This window comes from Nycticebus coucang, chromosome 1 (genome assembly GCF_027406575.1).
Source record: "Nycticebus coucang isolate mNycCou1 chromosome 1, mNycCou1.pri, whole genome shotgun sequence".
Taxonomy (NCBI): Eukaryota; Metazoa; Chordata; class Mammalia; order Primates; family Lorisidae; genus Nycticebus; species Nycticebus coucang.
The window spans coordinates 82,462,598-82,487,727 of NC_069780.1; the positions used below are offsets into that span (position 1 = coordinate 82,462,598).

Sequence of the window (25,130 nt, forward strand, 5' to 3'; positions counted from 1 at the left end):
CAAACTAGATACGTGATGATGGCAGTTCTGGAGGATGTTATTTGATAGCTGAACACACCTTAACCTAACTTACCTGTGACCTCATATGGTATTTTTGTCTTCTAAAAATCATTTAAAAAATAAAAAATATTTCCATGTCCAGAGTCTTTAACTTTGAGGGAAAATTCTGAATTATGATTCTCAGAGAAACCTATGGTTTTCCCCATATGTAAATTAGGTATAATTTAATAATAGGGAGATTACACAATTGCTTTGTGTACTATAACAATTTAAACAAAGTTGATGCTCAAAAAATAACTCAGAAAGAATGAGTGAGCCTAGAAAATTTAGTTAGTGTACATGGCTGAATATGGATAAGTTAAACAGTTAAACCTTAATTAACTCAGCATAGCACAAAAATAAATCTTAAATTGTTAGAAAACACTGAAGGGTTTGTGATACTCGATTAGTTTCCCCCTAGAAGGGGAAAGGAGACAGAGAACGGAGTAGAGAAAGAAGGGAAATGGTCTGAGGAAGGGAAGGTGTAAGGCAGTCAAATAATCATTGACACGTTTTTACACAAAAATTAATTTTACACTTTATTACCTGTACACATTTAATAAAAATTATTTATATTTTATTAGAATGCCCTAAATTAGAAGCTCCAAAATTTTAATCTTCAGACTTGTGTTGTTTCATAATAAATTATTAGTGGCAAACTGATAAAAATTAGGATCTCAATATCCTCCAAGCCAATCCTTCCATTCCTAGGAATTTATTCTATTTTTACATGAAAATATAATTAGCTACAAGGATATGTATCACAACATTTTCATACATCTGAAAAAGGATAAAAATAATCTAACCATCTACCAAAATTTCTATATTCAACAGAATTGTATGCAGTCACGTATAGATGTATATTTGTTTGTTGTTTTTTTTTTTGAAGTAGTGACAACTTTATTTAAATATTTCCATTTTAAAGCCTACTTTTCCTTTGTTTTTTTTTCTTTTTTTTTTATTAAATCATAGCTGTGTACATTGATATAATCATGGGGCATCATTCACTAGCTTCACAGACCATTTACCAAGTTTCACATATACCCTTGTAAGATGCACCGCTGGTGTAATCCCACCAATCCCCTTCCCTCTACCCACCTCCCCCCTCCCTCCCCTCCCTTTCACCCTTCTCCCTATTCTTAGGTTGTAACTGGGTTATAGCTTTCATGTGAAAACCCTAAATTAGTTTCATAGTAGGGCTGAGTACATTGGGTACTTTTTCTTCCATTCTTGAGATACTTTACTAAGAAGAATATGTTCCAGCTCCATCCATGTAAATATGAAAGAGGTCAAGGCTCCATCTTTCTTTAAGGCTGCATAATATTCCATGGTGTACATATGCCACAATTTATTAATCCATTCGTAGATCAATGGGCACTTGGGCTTCTTCCATGACTTAGCAATTATGAATTGGGCTGCAATAAACATTCTGGTACAAATATCTTTGTTATGTTGTGATTTTTGGTCTTCTGGGTATATGCCCAGTAGAGGGATTACAGGCTTGAATGGCAGCTCTATTTTTAGATCTCTAAGTGTTCTCCATATCTCTTTCCAAAAGGAATGTATTAATTTGCATTCCCACCAGCAGTGCAAAAGTGTTCCCTTTTCTCCACATCCGCGCCAACATCTCTGGTCTTGGGATTTTAACATTACTCAGAAATAAAAACAAAGCAGGAGGAATTACGCTACCAGACCTCAGACTATACTACAAATCAATAGTGATCAAAACAGCATGGTATTGGCACAAAAACAGGGAAGTAGATGTCTGGAACAGAATAGAGAACCAAGAGATGAATCCAGCTGCTTACCGTTATTTAATCTTTGACAAGCCAATTCAAAACATTCAGTGGGGAAAAGATTCCCTATTTAACAAATGGTGCTGGGTGAACTGGCTGGCAACCTGTAGAAGACTGTGGACCCACACCTTTCACCATTAACTAAGATGGACTCTCATTGGATCAAAGATTTAAACTTAAGACATGAAACTATAAAAATACTAGAGGAGAGTGCAGAAAAACCCTTGAAGAAATCGGTCTGGGCAAGTATTTTATGAGGAGGACCCCCCCAGGCAATTGAAGCAGCTTCAAAAATACACTACTGGGACTTGATCAAACTAAAAAGCTTCTGTACAGCCAAGAACACAGTAAGTAAAGCAAGCAAACAGCCCTCTGAATGGGAGAAATATTTGCAGATTATGTCTCTGACAAAGGTTTAATAACCAGAATCCACAGAGAACTCAAACGCATTAGCAAGAATAGAACAAGGGATCCCATCGCAGGCTGGGCAAGGGATTTGAAGAGAAACTTCTGTGAAGAAGACAGGCGCGCGGCCTTCAGACATATGAAAAATGCTCATCATCTTTAATCATCAGAGAAATGCAAATCAAAACTACTTTGAGATACCATCTAACTCCAGTGAGACTAGCCTATAGATGTATATTTGTTGACACAAAAGGATAGCCATCAGTTATTAAAGTTACACAAGGAGGTTTTAAAGGTGTTTTTTATATACAAGATATTTATGCATGAATAACTTGAATATAATATTAGCAGTGGTCATTTAAGGATGGTGGAGGATTATTTTTCTTTTCAATTTTCTCTATCCTCCATTTTGTATTGTTTTACAACTGGAAATAAGAATGCATAAATATATATAATAACATTGACCAAAGGATAAGGCAGCATTTGTATGTTATAGTTTCGTAATTTCTGGGTATCTCACTAACTATTAGCATTAATAATACTTGAGATCTTCAAAGAGCTTTTCCTTTTGTGTTTAATTGCTATATGTTTGAGAAAAGGGGGAAGAATTTCACATTTTGTATGTAGTCTTATAATTGTTTGCATATGTAGACATGGGAACATTAGTAAGCGTTAGTCATATGAATAAGGCTTCAACTGCTTAGAACATGCTTTTGCACTTACCACTTAACAGTTGGGGAAGGTGAGTTATACTGTTGCTCCAGTCTAAGAAAAGGGAGACCGAGACTTGTGTACTTAATTGGTTTGGACAGGGTTATTCAGCTAATAAACTCAGGACTCTAAAATAAGATCTCTGTGCTTAACCAAACTCATATTTTTTTTTGTTTGTTTTACATTTTTACATGCACTGTTACATACAAGTTCAGACAATTAAGTTTGTGAACTCATTCTGGAAAACATACTACATACCTCACTGCTGACTGTCATTATATCACCAGATGGCCAAGGGGACTACGTTGAAGGTGACTGTAGTGATATTCATCAGTGAGGTATGTAGTACTTTTTCTAGGATGAGCTCATGAACTTAATTGTCCAACCTCACGTAATTGCAGGCAGATAAATGGTATGCTCTGAAGAACACAGGAAGTTTTTAAGAAACATGCTAAGATGATGAGCTAAGACATGCCAGCATTTGGAATTTTGCCCTTGAGCAGACACTGGGACAGCCATGGGCAGCAGCTGTGATAAATAGCACCACTTCTAAAAGAGAGAAAGTGACTGGCCTGCATTGACAATATTTAAGGAGTTATTTGAGCCACTGTGTTGAAAGTTTATCTAATTATAGTGGCTGGTTTCTCTTGTATCCTCCTGGAAACATTCAGGGATTTAGATGAGTTGGATTGAAAATTGGTGGTTCACATCCAAGGTCCACGTGTTTTTGTGAATTTAACATTGGCAGCAATAGCAACGATATCTGGAACTTAGTTCTCTTATACAGCTGGCAACGTCCACCCCTTTGGACACTTGTTTGAGAAAAGTAATCCAAATCCTATCAAAATAAGTATATTCATATAATCATGACAACTGTTAAAAATGATAACTATAATTTCTGTGCACTAATATGGTGTTTATTTTGTGCTACTGTGTTTAACAAGCTAGGGATATATTTGAAGATTTTATCAGCCCACTTGGCATTTCAAAGTTAATGTATTTGAAGACATCCCAAACTTACTATGTTTAAAACCTAATTCTTCTTGATCCTAACCCCCAGTTCACCTCCAACATTCCTTCCAAGTTCAGTTACTGGTGACAACATACATCCATTTGCTCAGACATAAAACCTCAGTGTTATCCTTGACTTACACTCTCAAGTGTTACCCTTGAGTTGCTCTCCTTCTCTTATATCATGCATCCTATCCATCAGCAAATCCTGTTGACTTTACCTACAGAGTATACCCTCCACTGCTTCCACTCTGAATCAAGTCACCTGAATGTCGGCACAAGCCTCCTGACTGGTTTACAAACTCGGTCCTGCACCCCTTTACTGTATTCACAATGCAAACAACTCCATTTAACCTAGGTCAGCTCATATCACTGCTCGGATCTCCAAACCCTTCACCTCTTTTCACATAGATGCCAATCATCCCAATGTCCAACCAGACCTCTTGTTACCTCTCCACACTGTTCCCTTCCATCTACTTTGCCCTCTCTGCTGTTCCAGGCGCACTGCCCTCTGTGTTTCTCCTCCGCCCCAGGTGCATTCCTGCCTTGTCCTTTGCACTGTTCCTTGCTCTGCACAGAACACGCATTATGAGATCGTGGTGGCTACTTAAGGCCATGAACATCTTCAGGCTTTACTTGAATGCCAGCTTCTCAGTGAGGCCCTACTGGTGGTTGTACCTGAATGCCCCACCCCTCTACTCTTCCTTATTTTCTCCAAAGCACTTTTACCACTATACATTACTTATGAATTTCATGCCTTGCCTGTCTCTCCTCTTAGAGTATATGTGTTCCAAGAAGTCAGAATCTTCGTCTTTATCACTAAAGATTGTATTAGTGGTTAGAACTGGGACACTGCTGGCACATGTAGGGACTCAACATATATTTGATGAATATTTAGTAAACCAAAGTTATTTAATTGGTTGCATTTAAGATCAGATATTGAATTGAGCATTAAAGTGCTATGGAAATGTGAGTTGTGCTAAAATATACTTAAATATGTCATTTTAATTTAGGGAGAGATTGTGACATAATTTCCACTAATCCCTATACTTCTAGGTACAAGATGTTCATGTAAACAAATTTGCCAAAACAAATCCTTTTTTAGATATTAAAAAAACATTATGTATACTTCATGCAGTCATTAAAGCTACAGTAGCTATTTTTTAAATGTTAACTCTTCCCTCCTGTCTCTTGTTTTCATTTTTCAGAAAAGAGGCACAGTTAGATGAAGAAGGACAATTTCTTGTCAGAATAATATATGATGATTCCAAAACGTATGATTTGGTTGCTGCTGCAAGCAAAGTTCTCAGTAAGTTGAATGTAATGTTCCTTCCTTGGTTAAGTTACCTGTAGAAGCCCAAAGGATCGTATGACTCAAGATCACAATGTATGGTTATGCAAGTTGTGCACTGCACAACTCTGGTGGGGGAGGACATTCATATGCAATGTTAGGCTCAAACTCTGCTGAGTTCTGTTTTTTTCATTATAAGCTCTTTGAAGAATGGAAATGAAAGAACCGTGCTGTCTGCCCCTTCCCACAGAGGGCAATGTATTGGGAAAAGAAAAAATTATTTATACTTAACATAACAGCCTCAGTTATAATGTGAACAATATGTTAATTACATAAGTATAGTAGGTATTATCCCCAAATCTCTTTGATAATAGCTAGTGATAAAAGAAACAGGAAACTAACCACAGTCCAAAGATCTTACTGAAGAAGGCAACATTTAAAAAACTTCAAGGAGAAAAAGTTGTTCCCAATGATACTATTTATCATTCCCATAGTGCTTAATTTATAACTAGGCTATGTAGTTCAGATAGCTAGAAGAGAATGAAGCCTTCAGCTTTGCTAAATTTAAGTAGAGAGGCAAATATTATCTATAGCAGAATATAAAATTTTTAACAGATTGGTAAATAATTAAAAAGAAAAAGAAAAATATCCAGCCTCCTTAGTAATAAAAATTGAAACATATGAAATAACTTGTTTTCATATAAATTTGGGGATTTAATAAAATGAAGTATCTAGTGTAGGCAAGAATAAAGGGTAAATCATACAGAATTATAGAATGATTTTGCATCATAAAATGTCTTTTAAAAATATTCACACTCTCTAGGAATTTTTCCTAAAGAACTTATTAGATCTCTGCATTAAGATTTATGTTTTCATGTCAGAATTACTTATCTTATCAAAAAATGGAAAAAGCCTACATTTTCAGTAAAAGAGAATTGGTCAAATAATTACATCTATATGTCAAAAAAGACAGAAATCAAAATTGACACAAAAATTTTAGAACATTTACATTTTGTAAATAGTAATGACTGCATATTAAGAAAAAAGCAGGATACCAAAGTGCATACTATAGGCAATCAAGTTATTAAATATATACTTTTAAATAAAGCAAGATGGTTTTGCATCAAACTATTGTCATGTGTTCATTCTTGATGATTTAAAAACATTTCTTCATTTTTCAGAAAAAATAACTAATATACTAAAGTAATATACTAAAACCCGAAATTAAGTATAGTTGAGTATCTCTTATCTAAAATGCTTGGGACTAGAAATGTCTTGGCTTTTTTTTTTTTTTTTTTTTTTTGTAGAGACAGAGCCTCACTGTACCACCCTCAGGTAGAGTGCCGTGGCGTCACACGGCTCACAGCAACCTCTAACTCTTGGGCTTACGCAATTCTCTTGCCTCAGCCTCCCAAGCAGCTGGGACTACAGGCGCGCACCACAACGCCCAGCTATTTTTTGTTGCAGTTTGGCCGGGGCTGGGTTTGAACCCACCACCCTCAGCATATGGGGCCGGCGCCCTACTCACTGAGCCACAGGCGCCGCCCATGTCTTGGCTTTTTAATTTTGGGGGGATTTTGTAATGTTTACATATACATAATAAGATATCTTGGGGTTGAGACCCAAGTCTAAATAGGAAGTTCAGTTGTGTTTCACATATATCTTCTACTCATAACCTGAAAATGATTTTATCAGGTAGTTTTCATAATTTTATACATCAAATAAATTTTGACTGCAACCTGTCACACGAGGTCAAGCATGGAATTGTTCACTTGTGGTGTCATGTCAGAGATCAGAAAGTTTCAGATTTTGGAGCATTTCGGATTTCAGATTTTGGATTAGGGATGCTCAACCTATCGTTTGCTGTGGAAGCTGAAAAACTGGTTGCTTAGCTTGTAAATAAAAAATTACTCTGTTAACATGCTAGTGTATGGTCTTCTTAGATGTGATCATATTGTCCTGGCCAGGCTTTTTTCATGTGATTTATGTTCACTACGCATAAAAATTGAAAATTTCTTAAATAATTTTAATATACACTTATTTTCATTCCATTATTATTTCCCCTGTAATATGCTTTTTTATTTTCTCCCGAACCCGCAAAATAGATCTAAATGCTGGAGAAATCCTTCAGATGTTTGGGAAAATGTTTTTTGTCTTTTGTCAAGAATCTGGTTATGATACAATCTTACGCGTCCTGGGATCTAATGTCAGAGAATTTCTGCAGGTAAGCAACGTGAGGTGCTACAGTGAAAAGCTCTGTGTTTGTGGTTCTCAAAGACAGGCTCTGGAACACTTTTGTTTAGGCAGCTAGACAATAGATCTTATTGCTGACATTCACGTAACATCATAGGAATTGAATAGCCCTGAATACATTTTGGCTGTTTTCTTTCTTTCTTTTTTTTTTTAATTTCTGATTGCTGACACTGAATATACGAGGTGTAAATTAAGGTTCTCTGAAAAACTCCACAGGGTCTGTGTTATCAACTGCTTTTGTTTTTTGTAATGGTTATAGACTAGTGTTTCTCAACCTTTTTTTATCTCACAGCATACTTGAACCTATAGTTACACTTCTGCAGCATGCTTAAATTATGTGGATCAAAAAAAAAAAAAGACAGTAAAAAAAAGAAGACACTGTGCTTTGAACTTCTTTCAAAAATAATTTAATGATCTCTAACAATTTTTGTGGCACACCCCAGGATTCTCTCACAGAACTCCCGGGTGCCACCACACTCCGGTTGAAACTTACTGTTATAGATGCCAGTGGTTGTGATTTTGTGTTTTAGACTTATAATATGGTCTTATTTTCTTTTTTTTTGGAGAGACAGAGTCTCCCTGTACCGCCCTCGGTAGAGTGCCGTGGCGTCACACGGCTCACAGCAACCTCTAACTCTTGGGCTTACGCGATTCTCTTGCCTCAGCCTCCCGAGCAGCTGGGAGTACAGGCGCCCGCCGCAACGCCCGGCTATTTTTTTGTTGTTGTTGTTGTTGTTGCAGTTTGGCCGGGGCTGGGTTTGAACCCGCCACCCTCGGTATATGGGGCTGGCGCCCTACTCAGTGAGCCACAGGCGCCGCCCTGGTCTTATTTTCTATTTGTAAAATATTCTTAGTTTGTAGACTATAAACAATCAGTGTATCAGTGTTTGTGAAATTCTACCTGGAGTTTATTGTGTAGGCAAATAAGGACTTTCAGTGTGTTCTGACACCAAAATATATTTGGGGACCATTGCTCTGAGTTATATATTAATTGATCTACTATAGAAAGGAAAATAATACACCTTCCAAAGTCAGTTTCAGTGAAAAAGGTAAATAATATCACCAAAGGCCTTTTTCTTATACTCTTGTTAAAGTTTTTTTCTAGTCAATTACACAAGAGGAGAGACTATTTCTGGATTGACTGTGCTATTTTAAGCACTAGCACTTCTGAGACCCTCTTCTTGAAATGTGTTAACATTGAAAATTATGTAGTTGTTTGCAAAGGATATTTCTACACTGGCTGCTAAAAGCCAGCCAGATCTTGGTGGAAAATGATGTCAGTGCAATACTAGCTGAACTGAAGCCCAGTTTTGAGGGAATGTAAACTACTTTCAATCCAGCTGCATTATTGATTTAACAGCCAAAATAAGAACTTTAGTGTTTAATCAAAATGTCTGTTGTTTACATAGTGACATTTTTCTTATAAACTTAAAACAGTGTTAAATCAAGATGGAAACTGGTTCACAATCTTCGGCCATGAATTTACTAAACTACTGGAGTCCACAAAAAAGTTGCCACTTGCAAATGAAATAGCTGCTGGGAGATTTTTAAATAAAAATTGAACAGTATTTGAAAGGATTATTTTAAATGGATTAAAGTTTCATACTTAAAAGTATTGAGAGTTTTGGGAGTTTTGAATACATATTCTATTTTTTTTAACTTTGTTGACCACTGTCATCAGCAAAATTTCAATGTTCATTTGCTCTATCTGAATTTTCCCTTTCTTTCTCAGTGGCCATATTACATAACAAAACAATGTTTTAGATGATTTTACTATTTTTTTTTTTAATCTTTACTCATGGCGACCATCTTCGACCACAACTAAGGAAATAAAGAGTCTTGCAGGTGTGTTTTTCCATGTTCCAGAGTTGCTGAGTTATCCAAGAGGATAGCCGCTGTTTGATGTGGGATGTGCTATAAGGATAAAATATACACTAGATTTTAAAGACAGAATAAAATGAATATCAGACGGCTCATTAATAATTTCATATTGCTGTCATGTTGAAATGATAATATTTTGGATATATTGGGTTACAGAAAACATAGTTACCATGGTTTTAGATTGCACACAGTTTTATTTTAGTTGTCTGTGTGATAGTGTGAACAATTAAGAAATTAGAAAGTCAGAATACTTTAAAATTTTCATCGATATTGTGAATTTTGATCCAGTGATTTTTAATTTCCTGGTTTTGAAATTGTGTATCTTAAGAGCAAATGGAGTATGTTAAAATACTGTTTTCCTTAAAGGTAGGTATTTATAGTATGATTAGACTAATGACATAGAAATTAAGCAGATTTTTTTTTTCTATGTAAGTAACTCTAAAACAAAGCAATTGAGTTTCACAAATTATTTTAAGGTTCTTGCTCACGTAAGTAAATAGACGTTTTCATGTTAGACTTTAACCTTTCACTAAGGAGTAAGAGAAACTAGACTTCATTTTAAAGAGTTTTTAAAGGATTTTCTTTCTCTTTCATCCCCTGGTTTTAGTCCATCCCCCAATCTTTAGACTCTGTTTCATAAGATACTGAATTTTCATAATTCTACCACTTTTCTTCCTTTCCCCAGTGCTTTAGGAGTCTACCATTATCCAGAAGTAGCTGTGAAGAGAGGTTTTCCTGCCTCTATTCATGACTCCGCCAATCTCTTCATTGTAATAACTCTAGTGATTTTGCTGAAATGCAAATATATTTTATTATTTTCATGCTGAAACTCTTCAGTACGTTTTTATTACTCATGGGAGAATATGTCAAAAATATTTGAAACAATTGAAACCACTTCCATCCCCTATCTATCCGTCTTCTCCTCCTCTTGTCCAGCCAAACCTAAGCTCTTTCAGAAAATTTTATAATGTTCATTCTAACCAGGGGTGTCCAACCTGCACCCGCAGGCTGCATGCAGATTATTTCGGAACTGTTTTGTTTATCTGTGATCATGGATATCGAGGAAAGTATAGGCGGACCTTTCCTTTTGCTTGTCAGTTGTCATTAGAGTTTGTGTATTTACTGTGTGGCCCAACACAATTCTTATTTTTCCAATGTGCAGGAGAAAATTAAAAAGGACAACCCTGCAACCTCTGAGATTTTGCAAATGTTCTTTTCTTTGCCTGGAATATTATTCTGGCTCATTTTCACCTCAATAAATTCTATTCATCTTTCAGTTCACATCATTTCTTCTGGGAAGACTGGACTCTTCTCTCCAACTTCTACCCTATTGTAGACAGAGTAATGGTAATTGGCCTTTCCTTAGTTTTCACAGGTGACTGTATTTGGCCAACCATAGCAGTTTTCACACTGAGTTATCATTCCTGTTTTTTGGACTGTAATGTAAACTCCAGGAAGCCAGAGACCATGTGTAATTAATCTCTTAATGATTGTTTCACCACAGATGCAATCTATGTACCTGGGAATGAATGAATATCACTTTTTAAAAAATGAATATTTGTTGTTTGTGCAAAAATGTAAAGAAAACACACCAATGGGAAGTCAACACACCAATACTTCAAGATGTATTCTTTTATTAAGTATAAGCCATTTTGAAGTGAGATGAGTCACTTCATTTAAAGATGAATTATAGGTTGACATTTAAAAGAGATACATGGTAGAACAAGATCAGGTGAACATGCTAATTACTGTTTGTTATTTGATTTATAAGGTACATTGCTTGCATCTGTTGACACTTTTTAAATGTTCATTCTCATGTTTCCATCTGAAACTCCAAGGCAGGGGTCCTCAAACTGCGGGCCACGGGCCACATGAGGCAGTGTGATTGTATTTGTTCCCGTTTTGTTTTTTTAACTTCAAAATAAGATATGTGCAGTGTGCATAGGAATTTGTTCATAGTTTTTTTTTTTTTAAACTATAGTCCGGCCCTCCAACAGTCTGAGGGACAGTGAATTGGCCCCCTGTTTAAAAAGTTTGAGGACACCTGACTGGAAACACCTCTGAAATCCCAACATGGAAGCCCATGTGACCACGCGTCAGCTGGGCAATTCTCCGTCAGCATTCCAGGAGAATTTCCTCGAGAGCCGTGGTCTTCTCTCCCCAGCTTCTCAGTTAGTACACTGCTCAGAACAGCTCTCGTATATACTGTATTTGTTTTTCCTTTTCTTGAAACAATTTTTAAAAGTTTTCTGAGTTACTAGTTACAGCATATAATAGGCAATAGATGCAGAGTCGTTGTATGATAGAATTAGTTAATTCTATAGTATGTGTATTTTTTAATTTAGCCCAACCTATTTTATCAAGATAATACCTTTTTTCCCTTATTAAAATTTTATATTCAAGGACATACTGTATAGATAATACTTGTAACTTAATTCCTGAAAATATTTGTTTTCTCTCCTAGATTTTATCTTTTTTTTTATTGGTTGATTTAAGGAATGGACACTGTCTTACAACTTGAGAGGCTTTCTACCAATGTCAAATTCATAATGCCATTTATACAATCTCTCTTTTTCTTCCAAATTTAATGTAAAAAGGTTTTCAGTATGCTTACCTCAAGCTACCTGGAGACTTTAACAAAGAATAGCTAAAAAAAACTTAAATGGAGAACATAATTAAATATGAGGAATATCTTTAACGGAAACTTTGGAAACATTACATGTCTCTAGACTTTACATAGTTTGGAATTGATTTTTCTTAAATCTCAAGTGAAACCATCAATTCATATTCTATTGATAAAAGTAATAATCATTAGAATTTATTATTTGGTCAATTCAATAACTGAAAACATGCATTATCAAAAAGAGATAAATAAATAAGAAGGCATTTTTATTTTGCTGGTTAGATTTTACTTATTTTGTCTGGATATACTGTCCTAAGTATTCGGGCATATTTCAGCAGGAATTTTTTCTTTATTTTTCTGCTTTTTTTTTTATTGTTGGGGATTCATTGAGGGTACCAAGAACCAGATTTTATTGATTACATTTGTTAGGTGAATTCCCTCTTATAATTGTGTCCCCAAAAGTACCTCACACACTGTGACCCCCCACCTTCTTCCCTCCTTCCCTCTCTCTGCTCTTCCTTTATTTTTCCACTTTTTTAATTTTTAAATTAAGAATAAAATGTGTCGTTCCATGCTACTGCTATAGTAAATTTCTATCTGAAGCTTTTAGTGTATTTATTAAAACATTGCAGAGGATATATGGAATTTTAAAACTTCATAAGGAAATAGTTAAGTAAATGTTCAATTTGATGGTATTTCCATTTTAATCGATGCTCATTTCTATCTTCAGTGTCCTATTGAGTTATAATAGATTACATTTTTCCAGAATCACTGCAACAATCTCCCCTATCTCATATGCACTTCCGCAATATGGTTTTATCTCTCTCCTATCAACAAGTAAAATTGTACTTCTTTTGAATTTGGGTCAGCTTTAGTGATTATCCCATCAATAGAATGTGATAGAAGTGAGATTTCCAAACTTTCTAGGTTAAAGCATAAGAAGTCTTGATATTTCCTCCTTGGTATCTTAGAAAAGTTGCCCTTGGGATACTTCTCTAGGAACCCAGACACATGAAATGAGAAGAACAAGCCACATGAAGAGGCCCTGCATAGACATTCAGACAGATTTCTAGTGGAGCTCCCAGCTGAGGGCCAGCAACACCTACCAGCCATTTGCTTAGTCCATCTTAGCAACCATCCTGTTAACAGCATTCTGATAACTTCAACTTCAGTTTTCATCTGACTCCAACCCAATGCAAGAAATTTCTAAACATCCAGAGAGCCCACAGAATCATGAAAGATAGTAATAAATTAGGCGGGGCATGTTGATTCACACTTGTAATCAGCACTCTAAGAGGCTGAGGTGATTGCTTCAGGAATTTGAGACCAGCCTGGACATCAGGTCCCAACTCTACAAAAAATAAATTAAAATAGATATATATATTGTTTTTACCAATATGTTTTAAAATTGTTTTATATACAACAATAGTAGAATGGTACTCTGTGTATTACTTTTCCCTTTACGTTTTATCTGTGTTGCTATGTATATGTACACTTTTACAATGAGTCAAGAGGTTTAGTAAACCATGCTTGATAAAATAATACAGAGGATACAAAAAAATGTACACAAATTTTAAGAGATGTTACATATGTATTATTAGTTTTCAAAGTTGAATTGAAGGTACCTTATCAGTCAAGTGAATCTAAACGTGCTATGCACATCCATTTCACCTTCAATTCATAAATTTTGGGGGAATGATCAATTGTACTTCCACCAGGATTTCTTAAAATCTGTGTACATTTTTTGGCACTCTCAGTATATGACCTTTGGAAATGGAACCCAAGTCAATCCTAAGCGGGGCTACCAATTAATTTTCAGTGGTACTATGTTATTATTACAATATATAGTCACATCATATAATCTTCACCTCCTCAACAATTTCACAAAATTAGAGCAAAATTAAAATGAGCAAGGAAGGCTGCTGGGTTAGCTATTAAAAAAATAAACAGACAAAATGTATTTTTAGAGACCAGTCATGATTTAACTTATGGGTCTGTTTAAATATGCATACAGACCTTAGCTGAATAATTAAATAAACATTCTTAAATTGTTTGGGAGGACATCAGTTCCTTCAGCTAATCTTGATACGGAGGCAGTTTCACTCATTTACTCAGTTCACAGATATTTGAGTGTTTACTCAACCAACGCCTTTGTTGAGCCTACAGTGAGATTTTCTTTCATTCTTTCTGGCTGTAGATTTAGGCTTATAAAATACAACACTGTGATTTGGCCAGCCCACCAGGAACAATCTGGGATTGATGGGGACTGATCTAATTCTTAAATGTTTGTGCAAAGGTTATTTTGGGAAATATGAGGATTTTCCTGAACAGCTGTAAAATTCTAATACTTCCCTGAATTGTTTATATTTCTTAGAAAAAAATGCACCATTCTTTTTATTTTTAACTTACAAATTTTAGACAGAACTGTTTTCTCAGCATCCAAGATGTCAATTACTATAATCTACAATTTTAAAATTGACAAGTGGAGATTTAGTATTATTAAAAGGATTATTTAAAGGCTTATAAAGGAAGATAAGTAGTATTTTAGAATTGTAAGACTTTTCTCTTTGAATAACTGATACATATTTTCACAACTTTATTTTATTTTATTTATTTATTTATTTATATTAAATCATAGCTGTGTACATTAGTATGATCATGGGGCACCATACACTTGGTTCATAGACCGTTTGACACATTTTCATCACACTAGTTAACATAGCTTTTGTGGCATTTTCTTAGTTATTTTGCTAGGACCTTTACATTTCACATTTACTAGGATTCACATATACCCTTGTAAGATGCACCAAATAATGTTCAGTGTAGTGTTATATAAACTGGATCTTCTTCTTCCTTTCCCTTCCTTTTCTTCCTTTTTACTATGGATTTAAAAGCAGTAAAGTCAGTGAAATATTTTACACAAATATATTTCTTTGACTGTTTTCTTTTTTTTTCTTTAAAATATTTCTTCAGAGGGGATGGTCATGATAAATATGTGTGGTTTTAAAGGTAATATTCTTTAAATATTATCATATCAGTGATTCTAGCACAATTCCTTCTTAAATAGGGCTTTGTGTTATTTCTTTTTAAAAAAGATTCTCTGTGTCTTTTTGGTTGAATGGCTACTAAGGAGTAGCTTAAGGAGCACTCCAAGAAGAAAAGACAGGAAAAGTATCATGAGTGCATTAACTTCTAACGTGCTACCATCTCAGGCTATTTGCTTAGGTGCTTTCATCACCTGAGGTTTGGTTTTCCATTTTATTTAGGTCTTGTTTGTTTAAATTTTTCAACTTAAAATTCTAAAGTGACTTCTTATAAAACTTAAAAAAATATGTGTTTTTCAAATTACAGGATTCTCATTTAAGAATGTTGGTGTTAGGCTGGGCGTGGTGGCTCACACCTGTAATCCTTGCACCTTTGGGAGGCCTAGGTGGGTGGATTGCCTGAGCTCAGGAGCTGGAGATCAGCCTGCGCAACAGCGAGACCCTGTCACTAAAAAATAGCTGAGTATTCTGGTGGGTGCCTGTAGTCCCAGCTGTTGGGGAGGCTGAGGCAAGAGGATCGCTTAAGGCAAAGAATTTGAGGTTGCTGTGAGCTGTGTTGCCCTGGCACTCGACCCAGGGTGACAAAGTGAGACTCTGTCTCAAAAAAAAAAAAAAAAAAAGTACGTTGGTGTTGGTCCTGTTTTTCAGAGGCATGGGAAGTAAAAAGAAATAAAATGCTGTGCCTCATCCTCCTTTCTTTAAAAAAAGAAAAAAAATAAGGGTTTGCAAGGACTGTTTTAAGATTTCTTTAGGATCTAGTTTCAGTAACATTCTCAACACAGGTGCCTCCCTTTTCTCCTTCCACTAAAAAAAAGATTCTTAGAGACTGAGAATTTTCTTTCTTTCAAAATTTTCAATGCAAGGTACTACTCATTTCTGTGGATCATTTAGAAATGTTTAATTAGATGTCCTAAAAACAGAAAAATCAGGTAGTTGATTTCTAGAAACTTTTCCTCTGGAAATAACGTATGAGCTTATTTTGGGAATACATGTTATGAAAAGAAAATTTTCATTTATTTTGAAACATTCCAAGATCTTTAAAAATATGAAATTTTAAAGTATTTCCCAAGGGAATAATTGTCCTTTGCTTTCTAAATCTATGGAGTATACTTTATCTGGAACTCTAGTACAGTATCCCAGAATACGGACTTTATTTATTTATTTATTTATTTATTTACTGAAGCAGTGTTTCACTATTTTGTCTGAGTAAGAACACAGTGGCACGATCATAGCTCACCACACCCTCAAACTCCTGGGCTCAAGAAATCCTCCTGCCTCAGCTTACTGAGTTGCTGGAACTACAGGCGCACGTCACCATGCCTGGATAAGTTTTCTATTTATTATAGACCCAGGGTTTCACTGCATTGCAAAGGCTTGTCTCAAACTCCTGGCCCCAAGCCATCTTCCCACCTCAGCCTCCCAAAGTTGCTAAGATTAAGGCATGAGCCACCACACCTGGCTCATTTTTCCTCCATAAATGATAAATTCTAGATGTCAAGATGAAATGAACCTATGGGAACAGAATTCTTGAGAATAAAAAGTACATTTATTTTGCTTGTAGAAAAAATAAAAAAATGAAATCAGAACATTAAGAAATTAAATTAAAGCCCCAAACCAACCTTTTGGTATCTCAAAATGAAATAGATGAATGGGCTTTTCCTGTTTTTTAATTTTATAAAGCTAAGAAGAAAGAATAAAAGCATATTTAAGGTTTGCTTCATCGCTTGCTGCAAATCTACTTGTACTGAAAAATGCTTTTCCATGTCTCTGCTACTTTCAAATATGGATATACTTGTTTGTAATCAGCTGTGAGACTTCTCTGTCTGTCCCTGCTTTCCATGGGTACATTTAGAAATAAAAAAGAATATCAGTTTTGATCTGAAACGCTTATTTTTCAGAATATATCATTATAGCCATGTGGATGAATTATCAACTTTAGTTAGATAATATTTTCAAATGTGGAAAAAATGTTTTCTCTTGCTTATTTTAAGAATCTTTTTTTGCGGCCTTTTGAGGTTGCTGCAAACAATTATAGTCTGAATGTGAAGCTGGCACATTTCTTAGCAATACAAATGCACTCAAGTGAAAATAATTTCATTTTTAGTTGTTGATCCTCCTTCTCATAATGGGAAGATGCCCATTAATCTCTCTTTACTTGGTTGAGAGAGTAAAGAAGTAAAGAATGCTGCATCTCAAGAATTCCCAAGAGCGTTTTTTTTTTTATGTTAGATATTATCTAAAGAAAATCAATATTACATTAAGTAGTGTTAAATATTTTATGATCCAGGAAAGCACTTTTACTTGTCCAATTAATTAATAGTAAATTCAATAAACCAGTAAATCTCTGGAGAGTCAGTTACCACAAATAGACTTAAAAGATGAGCAGTCTTACTGGCATATTTTTGGTATTTCATTTGCCTTTAAGTGATACATAATTGTAAGCAATGTTTTATCATCAATATTAATACCTTAGTATTATCAATGCCTTTATTTAAATTAAAATGGTTCCAGCTACTTTGAGGGTACAGTGTCCATCTTTAGTGACTCATGGAGTAACGGGCTTGGGCCATTATGTCCTGTCTCTGACCTGCCTACCTCCAAGGTGCGGCCAGTATTACTGTCTCCTGTCATCTGCTTGACTGCAGGTAGCCAGTGTGATAACCAGTTGAAAATACATGAGTCGGAAAGTGATGTAAGCATATCGATCTATGAAATACTTAAGCATCTTGTGTAGGAAGAATTAAAAATAAATAAAATACCTCTTTCAAGTTATGGTTTGATTCCTCCTTTTCTTGTAAGTGAGCCACAGCATAGTACCCAGACCTAACAAATTAGAAAAATTTCCTAAATGCAGATACAATTTTGGCATTGTGAGAAATGAAAATTAAAATAACCAAACAACAATAGCAACAACAAAATCCCTCTTTGGGTAATTTTTTTTTCACCAGATTTTCTCTCACAAGATTTTCACATTCATAGAAGTGTAAGAAGTCCAGAAGGGATGTGAAGAACAATTAGGTTTTCCATTCTCAGGGAAGAATTCTCATGAGAATAACTGGTCATAGGAAGAGCCCTTCTTCCTACTTAACCAAGTAAAACAGTTTTAGGATTAGGAGGCTTGTGTGTTTTGTAAACTGTCCATACTAGGGCCCACCATATTGGATTGCTTTTACATGGCAATAGCAGCCTCTAGAGGCAACAGGATGAACTGATGTTTTTGTTAAGAACTAGCTTGACTATAACTAGCCTGATTTATAATTTGGAGCAAGAAAACAGAAAGTGCTATAGATAAAAGCAATGCAAGAAGATACCAGTTTTATCCAATTGAAATGACCATTGAAGCATTTATCTGAATTAGAATTTCAACCTTCACGACCTAGCTCAGCTCTCACCTTTCTTTACTTTGAAGTCATTTTACTCCATTCTTTCAGTCTGAGCTGTTGGCCCCATATTTGCTCTTTAGCATGAGCTGCTTCATTTCATGCTGAGGTGAGCTGCATCATGAAGATCTGTAGCTAAACCTCCACCCCGTACGCAGTCTGTGTGATATGATGCATGGTATGTGATGCACATGTAATAATTTTGTAGAATGTATGATTGGGTGGATGAATGGGAAGAACAGAAAATTGACAGTGCTGCAGGTACCCTGGGGAAGTATTGGTCAAATCCAAGTACCCTGGAATCATCTCATTCTCACTCCACTTTGCTCCTGTTATCTTACTGGGCATTTGACCTCTTTGAGGCATTTAAAATGAAAACCATAGTTCAATTTTGGTATATCTCTACCACCTTCCTTCTAGTTACATTCTTTTATGGCCATGGCATTTAGAAACTATTTTGTTTTCCCCTACTCTTTAAAAATAATCACCAGTTATGGAAAGATAGTTATTTTCTTGTATATCAGTGTTTTATTGCAACCATAACAAATGACCATAAACTTTAATGCTTAAAACAACACAGATTTATCACCCTACTATTTGGTATGTTGGGTCTTCCTGGACTACAATCAGGGTGGTGCCAGGGCTCTGCTTCTCTGTGCTCTGTAATGGTCCTATGAGATCATTGTTTTCTTACTCATGCAGGTATTCACAGAATTCAGTTCCAGAAATATAACGACTCAGTTTCCTTTTTGACTCTCTGCTGGCGGCTCCCCTAAGGTTCTAGAGACCTCTTTTCAGTCTTGAAAATTCTACCTCTTAGAACCAGCAATGTGATGTCAAACCCTTCTCATGCTCCCATTTCTTTGACCTTCTGTCTTTGCATCTCTCTCTCTGTAAAGGTTGCCAGCTTTTAAGTACTTAGTCACCCTTGTAACCAGACTGTGCTTACCTGGATAATTTAGAATAATCTTCCCACCTCCAAGTCCATAACCCTAATCATGTTTGCTCAATCAATTTCACCATGTGATATAACACATGCACAGGGGTAAGGCATGGGAATCTCTAAGGGGCAATTCTTTTGCCTGCCACACCTGGGGTGTGCTCAGGGATTCATGTCTATCTTTTTAGTTATCTCTGCTTGGTCCAAGTCTTACAAGAGTTGGTGAGTTGCTGTATTATTATGAAATGACAGGCCTGTATGAAACCCAAGTCATCTTGACTCTAAAGTCATATTGCTCTTAATTCCTATATCCCACTTGTTTATCTTTTTTTCAAAGAAAAAGAAAGGAATCAAATGATACCTTGAAATAGGTATTTTATTTTTTTAAATTCTTTCTTCGCAGAATGATTAAGCATTTCATAAGTCAATATGCTTACATTACTCTGCCTATCCCAGGCTATGCTGTGTGTCTATGTTCAAAACCTCCCCCCTAAAAGATGAGATAAGTGCTATATGAAAAATAGTAAAGGACCAAGTAAAAAGTGTAGTTTGCACCATTTCTTTTGGTAATCTTTATACAGATCAGTTTTGTGTGTCAGACAGGACTCTGGGGAATTTGGTGTCTTCCAAATTAATGGCAAAGCTACAAAAACAGAAAATATTTATTGGGCAATTTATTAGTTTCCTAAGACTACATTTCTAAAAATTAATTATTTCACTGTTTACTCATGGAACTCTACCTTGACTTGAGGCTATTGATACTAACGAGCATTAAGAAATTATAATGCTTTTATTTCTAAAATATGCTTTTAATTTCTAAAATATTACTTCACAAAATAGTATGCTCGAATTTTACATGCTTATATCTCTGATTTAGTTTTTTTAATTAAAAGTTATGTTTTAAAAGTGAAGTGTAAACATAAGAGTAAAGTATTGTCCCCCAGGGACACCCCTGTTGTTTGTCATGTAGGCATATGCAACTGCCCACATCCCCTAAATATCCATGGCTTTGCCCTTAGCCCTTAGCTATGCTCTTTTTTCTGCTTTGGGCATTCTTTTCATATCCCACTTGTTTATCTTTTCTTAAAATGTACTCACTATTAATAGATGCAGTTATTTTTCCTAATTATACTATTTTAGTTTTATTTTCTCTGCGATAGTTGCTTTTACAGATGCCTCAGTGAAGAAAGTGAAGGCTGTGCTGAGCATGCTGCTCTGCTGAGCTGTCCAGTGAACCCGGATTTGAGCTTTCTTTCCATGTCTTGCGCTCCTGAAATCGCTTTCACCATGGGACCATTGTTTATGTATCACTCTTTGTTTCTCTTTATTGCAGAATCTTGATGCTCTGCACGACCACCTTGCTACTATCTACCCAGGTATGCGTGCACCTTCCTTTAGGTGCACTGATGCAGAAAAAGGCAAAGGGCTCATTCTGCATTACTATTCGGAGAGAGAAGGCCTTCAGGATATTGTCATTGGAATCATCAAAACGGTAGCTCAGCAAATACATGGCACTGAAATAGACATGAAGGTAATGAATAGGAATGGAGACTCTTCTGAAGACAGATAATATTTATTTAGAATATTGCAAATAACACTCTTTAAACTTACCTACAGCTGTCATTGCTAGTGCTTTTAACGGGAATATACATATAAGTCGAAAATATGGAACAGCAATCCTCTATACCTCGGCTTAGAAGGCATTATACAAGATATTCTTTTCCTTGTAGTGGAGGAGGTTTTGTTCTAATTCTACATTGCTCAAGGCGACATGAAATTGAGTTTGAGTTCCCTATGAGCACACACCAGTGCAGAAATAGAGGGATATGAACTGTGGGTTTCAGCATGCCAAATACCCAGAACATGTATGGGCAACTTCTAAGACACGTATGAAGTGAGATATTATACACACTCTTAGTTCTGAGTGACAATTTCTTGGTACTGATTTAGCAATGGTACAACAGAGAACCACCATTTTTCTCTGTCTCTGGCCCATGTATTCTCTCCCAGTCAGCTGCTTTTTGTGCGCTCCACGTGTTCAGCTACAAGAGCTATTTTGCAGTGGCCTAAAACTTCAGCCAAAGTGGGCAGAGAGATTCCTTATTTCAACTTTTTCCTCTTTACAGAAAATCTAATAGACAGTTTTTTCTTAGTTATGTTCTCATCCCAGTACTAAGCAGGCCCAACCTTCCTAGCTTCCGAGAGCAGATGAGACTCCAGGTGTGTTCTGGTGGTATATCCACAGACACAGTATCATGCTTCATGTGCAAACAAGTTGCCCAAAATTCTTACGTAACGAATTATAGGACTATACACAATAAAAAGTCCAACATTTGAATTAATTATATAAGAAAAGTATCCTATAATTTAATCCAGTAATGCTGGTAATGTTACATTAGATTTTATAGCTTTTTTCAGGAATTGGTATCAATTCCTACATGACACTGGTTGGTGATTCCCAGATGCAGCATTAGTTTTTCTTTTTCTTTCTTTTTTTTTTCCAGCATTAGTTTTTCTTCTAGAAAGTGGGACTATGTATGAATGTAATACGACAGTATTAAATCTAGAAATAAAAATTAAACCTTAGGTAGAAGGTCAGAATTCATCCATGATTGGGAATTTCAGTGTGATTCAATCAAAATAATGTCTATCCCTCTTATTTCCAGTATTTTGGTCTTAACAACAAATACACACAACATCTGTCCTGAGTGAGAGTGTATCAGGGGCTTTATGCATGGTTTCATTTTTCATGTTTCATGTAGCCAAGCTGAACAAGAACAGGTGTGTAGAAAGTTCAGAAAGAAAAGCAAATCAGGGCACACTTGGTAACTGCAGTTACCCTGGAATTTGAGTTTTTGCCATGAGAGATTGATAAGGTAGAAAACAGTATGAAATTCAAGTTTTACTTAATTACATTGTTTACTTTATAAATGTATATGTTCTCTTACAGCTTGTGTTTATTCAAGTGCCACAATACAAACCTCTGAAATATTTGCATTCTGTAAATATATTTCATATATTTAATTTTTTCAAAGGTGCTGTTTTACTTCTTGAGGTATTCTTAACTCAAATGCAGAAGTTCTAACTAGTCCACAGATACTCGACCATTGGAATCATATAATAAATATTAGATTATGTCATGAAGTGATGTACCAATGACTAGTTAAAATTATAATCCAAAAAGCAATGTGTTTTGCCAGTTTGATCAAAGCAGAAAAAGTAGAATCAAATTATTTTTATACATTTGGACTACATATAATCCAGTTCCTTTACTTAAATGGAAATAGAGAAGAATTTAAAAAATAGGCAGGAATTTTAAGGGTGACTGTTTTTTGTTTGTTTGTTTGTTGTTTTGTCTACAATTTAGGGAAGTCAACTTTAATGGGGCAAAATGTTCAAATTATAAATAAGAATACTAACATTTAACCAAAGTAGTAAATTATTGTGTTGGTTAAAAATAGTAATGATATCCTAATTGTGCTATAAAAATATATCTATAAGAATATATACAATAGAATTTGTGATTATTGTGATTTGTTTTTTAAATCTCAGAGTATGCTAAAGTGATGAAAAAAATAAAAATGAGCAACATTTTGTTTTCATTTAACTGTAACTACAGAAATGTTGCCCCAAACATTTTACTGTTTGAATCTGGCTGCAGTAGAGATAAAGTTGTTCCTTTGTAAGAGGACACGTGCTCGCAATTTCTTAAACTAAAAAGAAAAAAATACGCTTCGATATTTTATATTATGTGAAAATACATAATATTTCAGACATGTAGTCATTTCTTCAAATTATAGAGCTTTGCTCATAATCATGATTATTTTTCTTAGAATGAATTCATGTATTTGGAATTAAAGAATTCACAAAATTTTAAGATATTTTAAGATATTCTGCATATTATCCCTACGTCCTTCAGAAAGATTAATCAAAATACCTTCCCATTAGTAGTTTCTGAGATGCTTCTTTTTCCAGGTCCTTTCCAAGTTTGGAATTATAACGGAGTATATTTGACAATGGATAGTCAAATAATTATATTACATTTATTTTTGAATATGTCTCTCTACCCTTTTACTTCCTACAGTTTTAAAGTACCATTTTTATTATACTTGACAGTGCCACCTTGTATGGTTTTTTGATTCATCACTATACAAGTGTCCCTGGCTGAGGAGGTAGAGCCCACTAGGACAAGGGTCTGCTTTTCTATTCACTCTGTCAAAGGGGCCATCAGAGATAGTCAGGATTTGCACTATTACTGTGAATAATTCTTAAGTCTTCAAATTTCATACATCAACATCCAGAAATGTTTTTCTCAGTGTAAACAAGCATAGTATTTGTGTATGTATTACATTTTTGCAGTTAATCCTCTAAATACAATTCTCTTATATTTAGTTAGGTATTTTATCTCAACTGAAATACAGACCACTGATGTCAGTTCCTCCCTTGGGTATCCAGGTTATTCAGCAAAGAAATGAAGAATGTGATCATACCCAATTTTTAATTGAAGAAAAAGAGTCAAAAGAAGAGGATTTTTATGAAGACCTTGACAGATTTGAAGAAAATGGTACCCAGGAATCACGCATCAGCCCGTATACCTTCTGCAAAGCTTTTCCTTTTCACATAATATTTGATCAGGACCTAGTGGTCACTCAATGTGGCAATGCCATATACAGAGTGCTTCCCCAGGTAAAATGACAGCACATTTCCTTGGGGCCTAAGATAAAAGGGTATAAAATTACCATTGTTACACGCAGACATTTATTCATTTGACCTTTGACTATGTATGAGAGAATGTGCAGCATATTCTTTATTAAATTCTTTAAAACAGCTAAAGCCGAGTCACAGCATGTACTTGAGCATGCTGTGACTGTCCCTGGGACAACTATTTATTTTTTTCCATTTTAATCACTTGCAAAAACAGTAGGAACCTTAGGTAGAAATGGTATACTTGTTTTGATGAGAAAATGATTATGTTCTAGTACCTACCCTGTTTCCCCGAAAATAAGACAGTGTCTTATTTTAAGATGTGCTCCCAAAGATGCGCTATGTCTTATTTTCAAGGGATATCTTATCTTTCCTGTCAGTAGGTCTTATTTTCGGAGGATGTCTTATTTTCGGGGAAATGGGGTAACAGCTTTTCACTCATTAAGTAGTCATTGAATATCTACCATCTGAAAATAGCTTTCAAAATCAACTATTAATGTTTTTAGGTAAAAGAACAGACGTTTAAAAAGCACTTAAGAGGGAAAAGGGATTATCATAGTATAGTACCAAAAACATCAAAGAAAGTAGTTGGGGTAATGGTGAGAACCTGCAGTTGACTTGTATACGGTGTTATTCCCATTTGTAAAATCCTGCATTTTTTACTTTTCTTTCATCTAACTTCGGAGTTGTATATGACAAGTGTTTATAGGTACTTTTTACTTCTACTTAAATAGATTTGCATAGATCAAGCTTAAAGTTCATAGTTGAGCTGTTTCCCCCCAAAAGAATTAGAGTTTTCTACCTTTAAAAATAATTGAGCTGGTTTACTGAAGTAATTAATATCAAATCACTGGGTTTTTTTTTTTTTTTTTTTTTTGTAGAGACAGTCTCACTTTATGGCCCTCAGTAGAGTGCCATGGCATCACACAGCTCACAGCAACCTCCAACTTCTGGGCTTAAGCGATTCTCTTGCCTCAGCCTCCCGAGTAGCTGGGACTACAGGCGCCCGCCACAACTCCCAGCTTTCAAATCACTGTTTTAACTCATTATGT

General features: G+C 35.2%; 1 protein-coding gene across 3 annotated transcripts in view; it reads left to right on the top strand.

Moving 5' to 3' along the window:
* GUCY1B1 (guanylate cyclase 1 soluble subunit beta 1) overlaps positions 1–25,130 on the top strand; it is a 48,579-nt gene that overhangs the window by 11,822 nt on the left and 11,627 nt on the right. For 2 of the 3 annotated variants that reach the window (XM_053583419.1, XM_053583423.1), the window contains exons 3-6: positions 5,171–5,271; positions 7,359–7,477; positions 20,708–20,905; positions 23,830–24,060. In XM_053583419.1, the coding sequence (XP_053439394.1) occupies positions 5,171–5,271; positions 7,359–7,477; positions 20,708–20,905; positions 23,830–24,060 (649 nt within the window). The remainder of the gene's footprint in view (positions 1–5,170; positions 5,272–7,358; positions 7,478–20,707; positions 20,906–23,829; positions 24,061–25,130) is intronic. The other variant, XM_053583421.1, reaches the window with a different exon arrangement.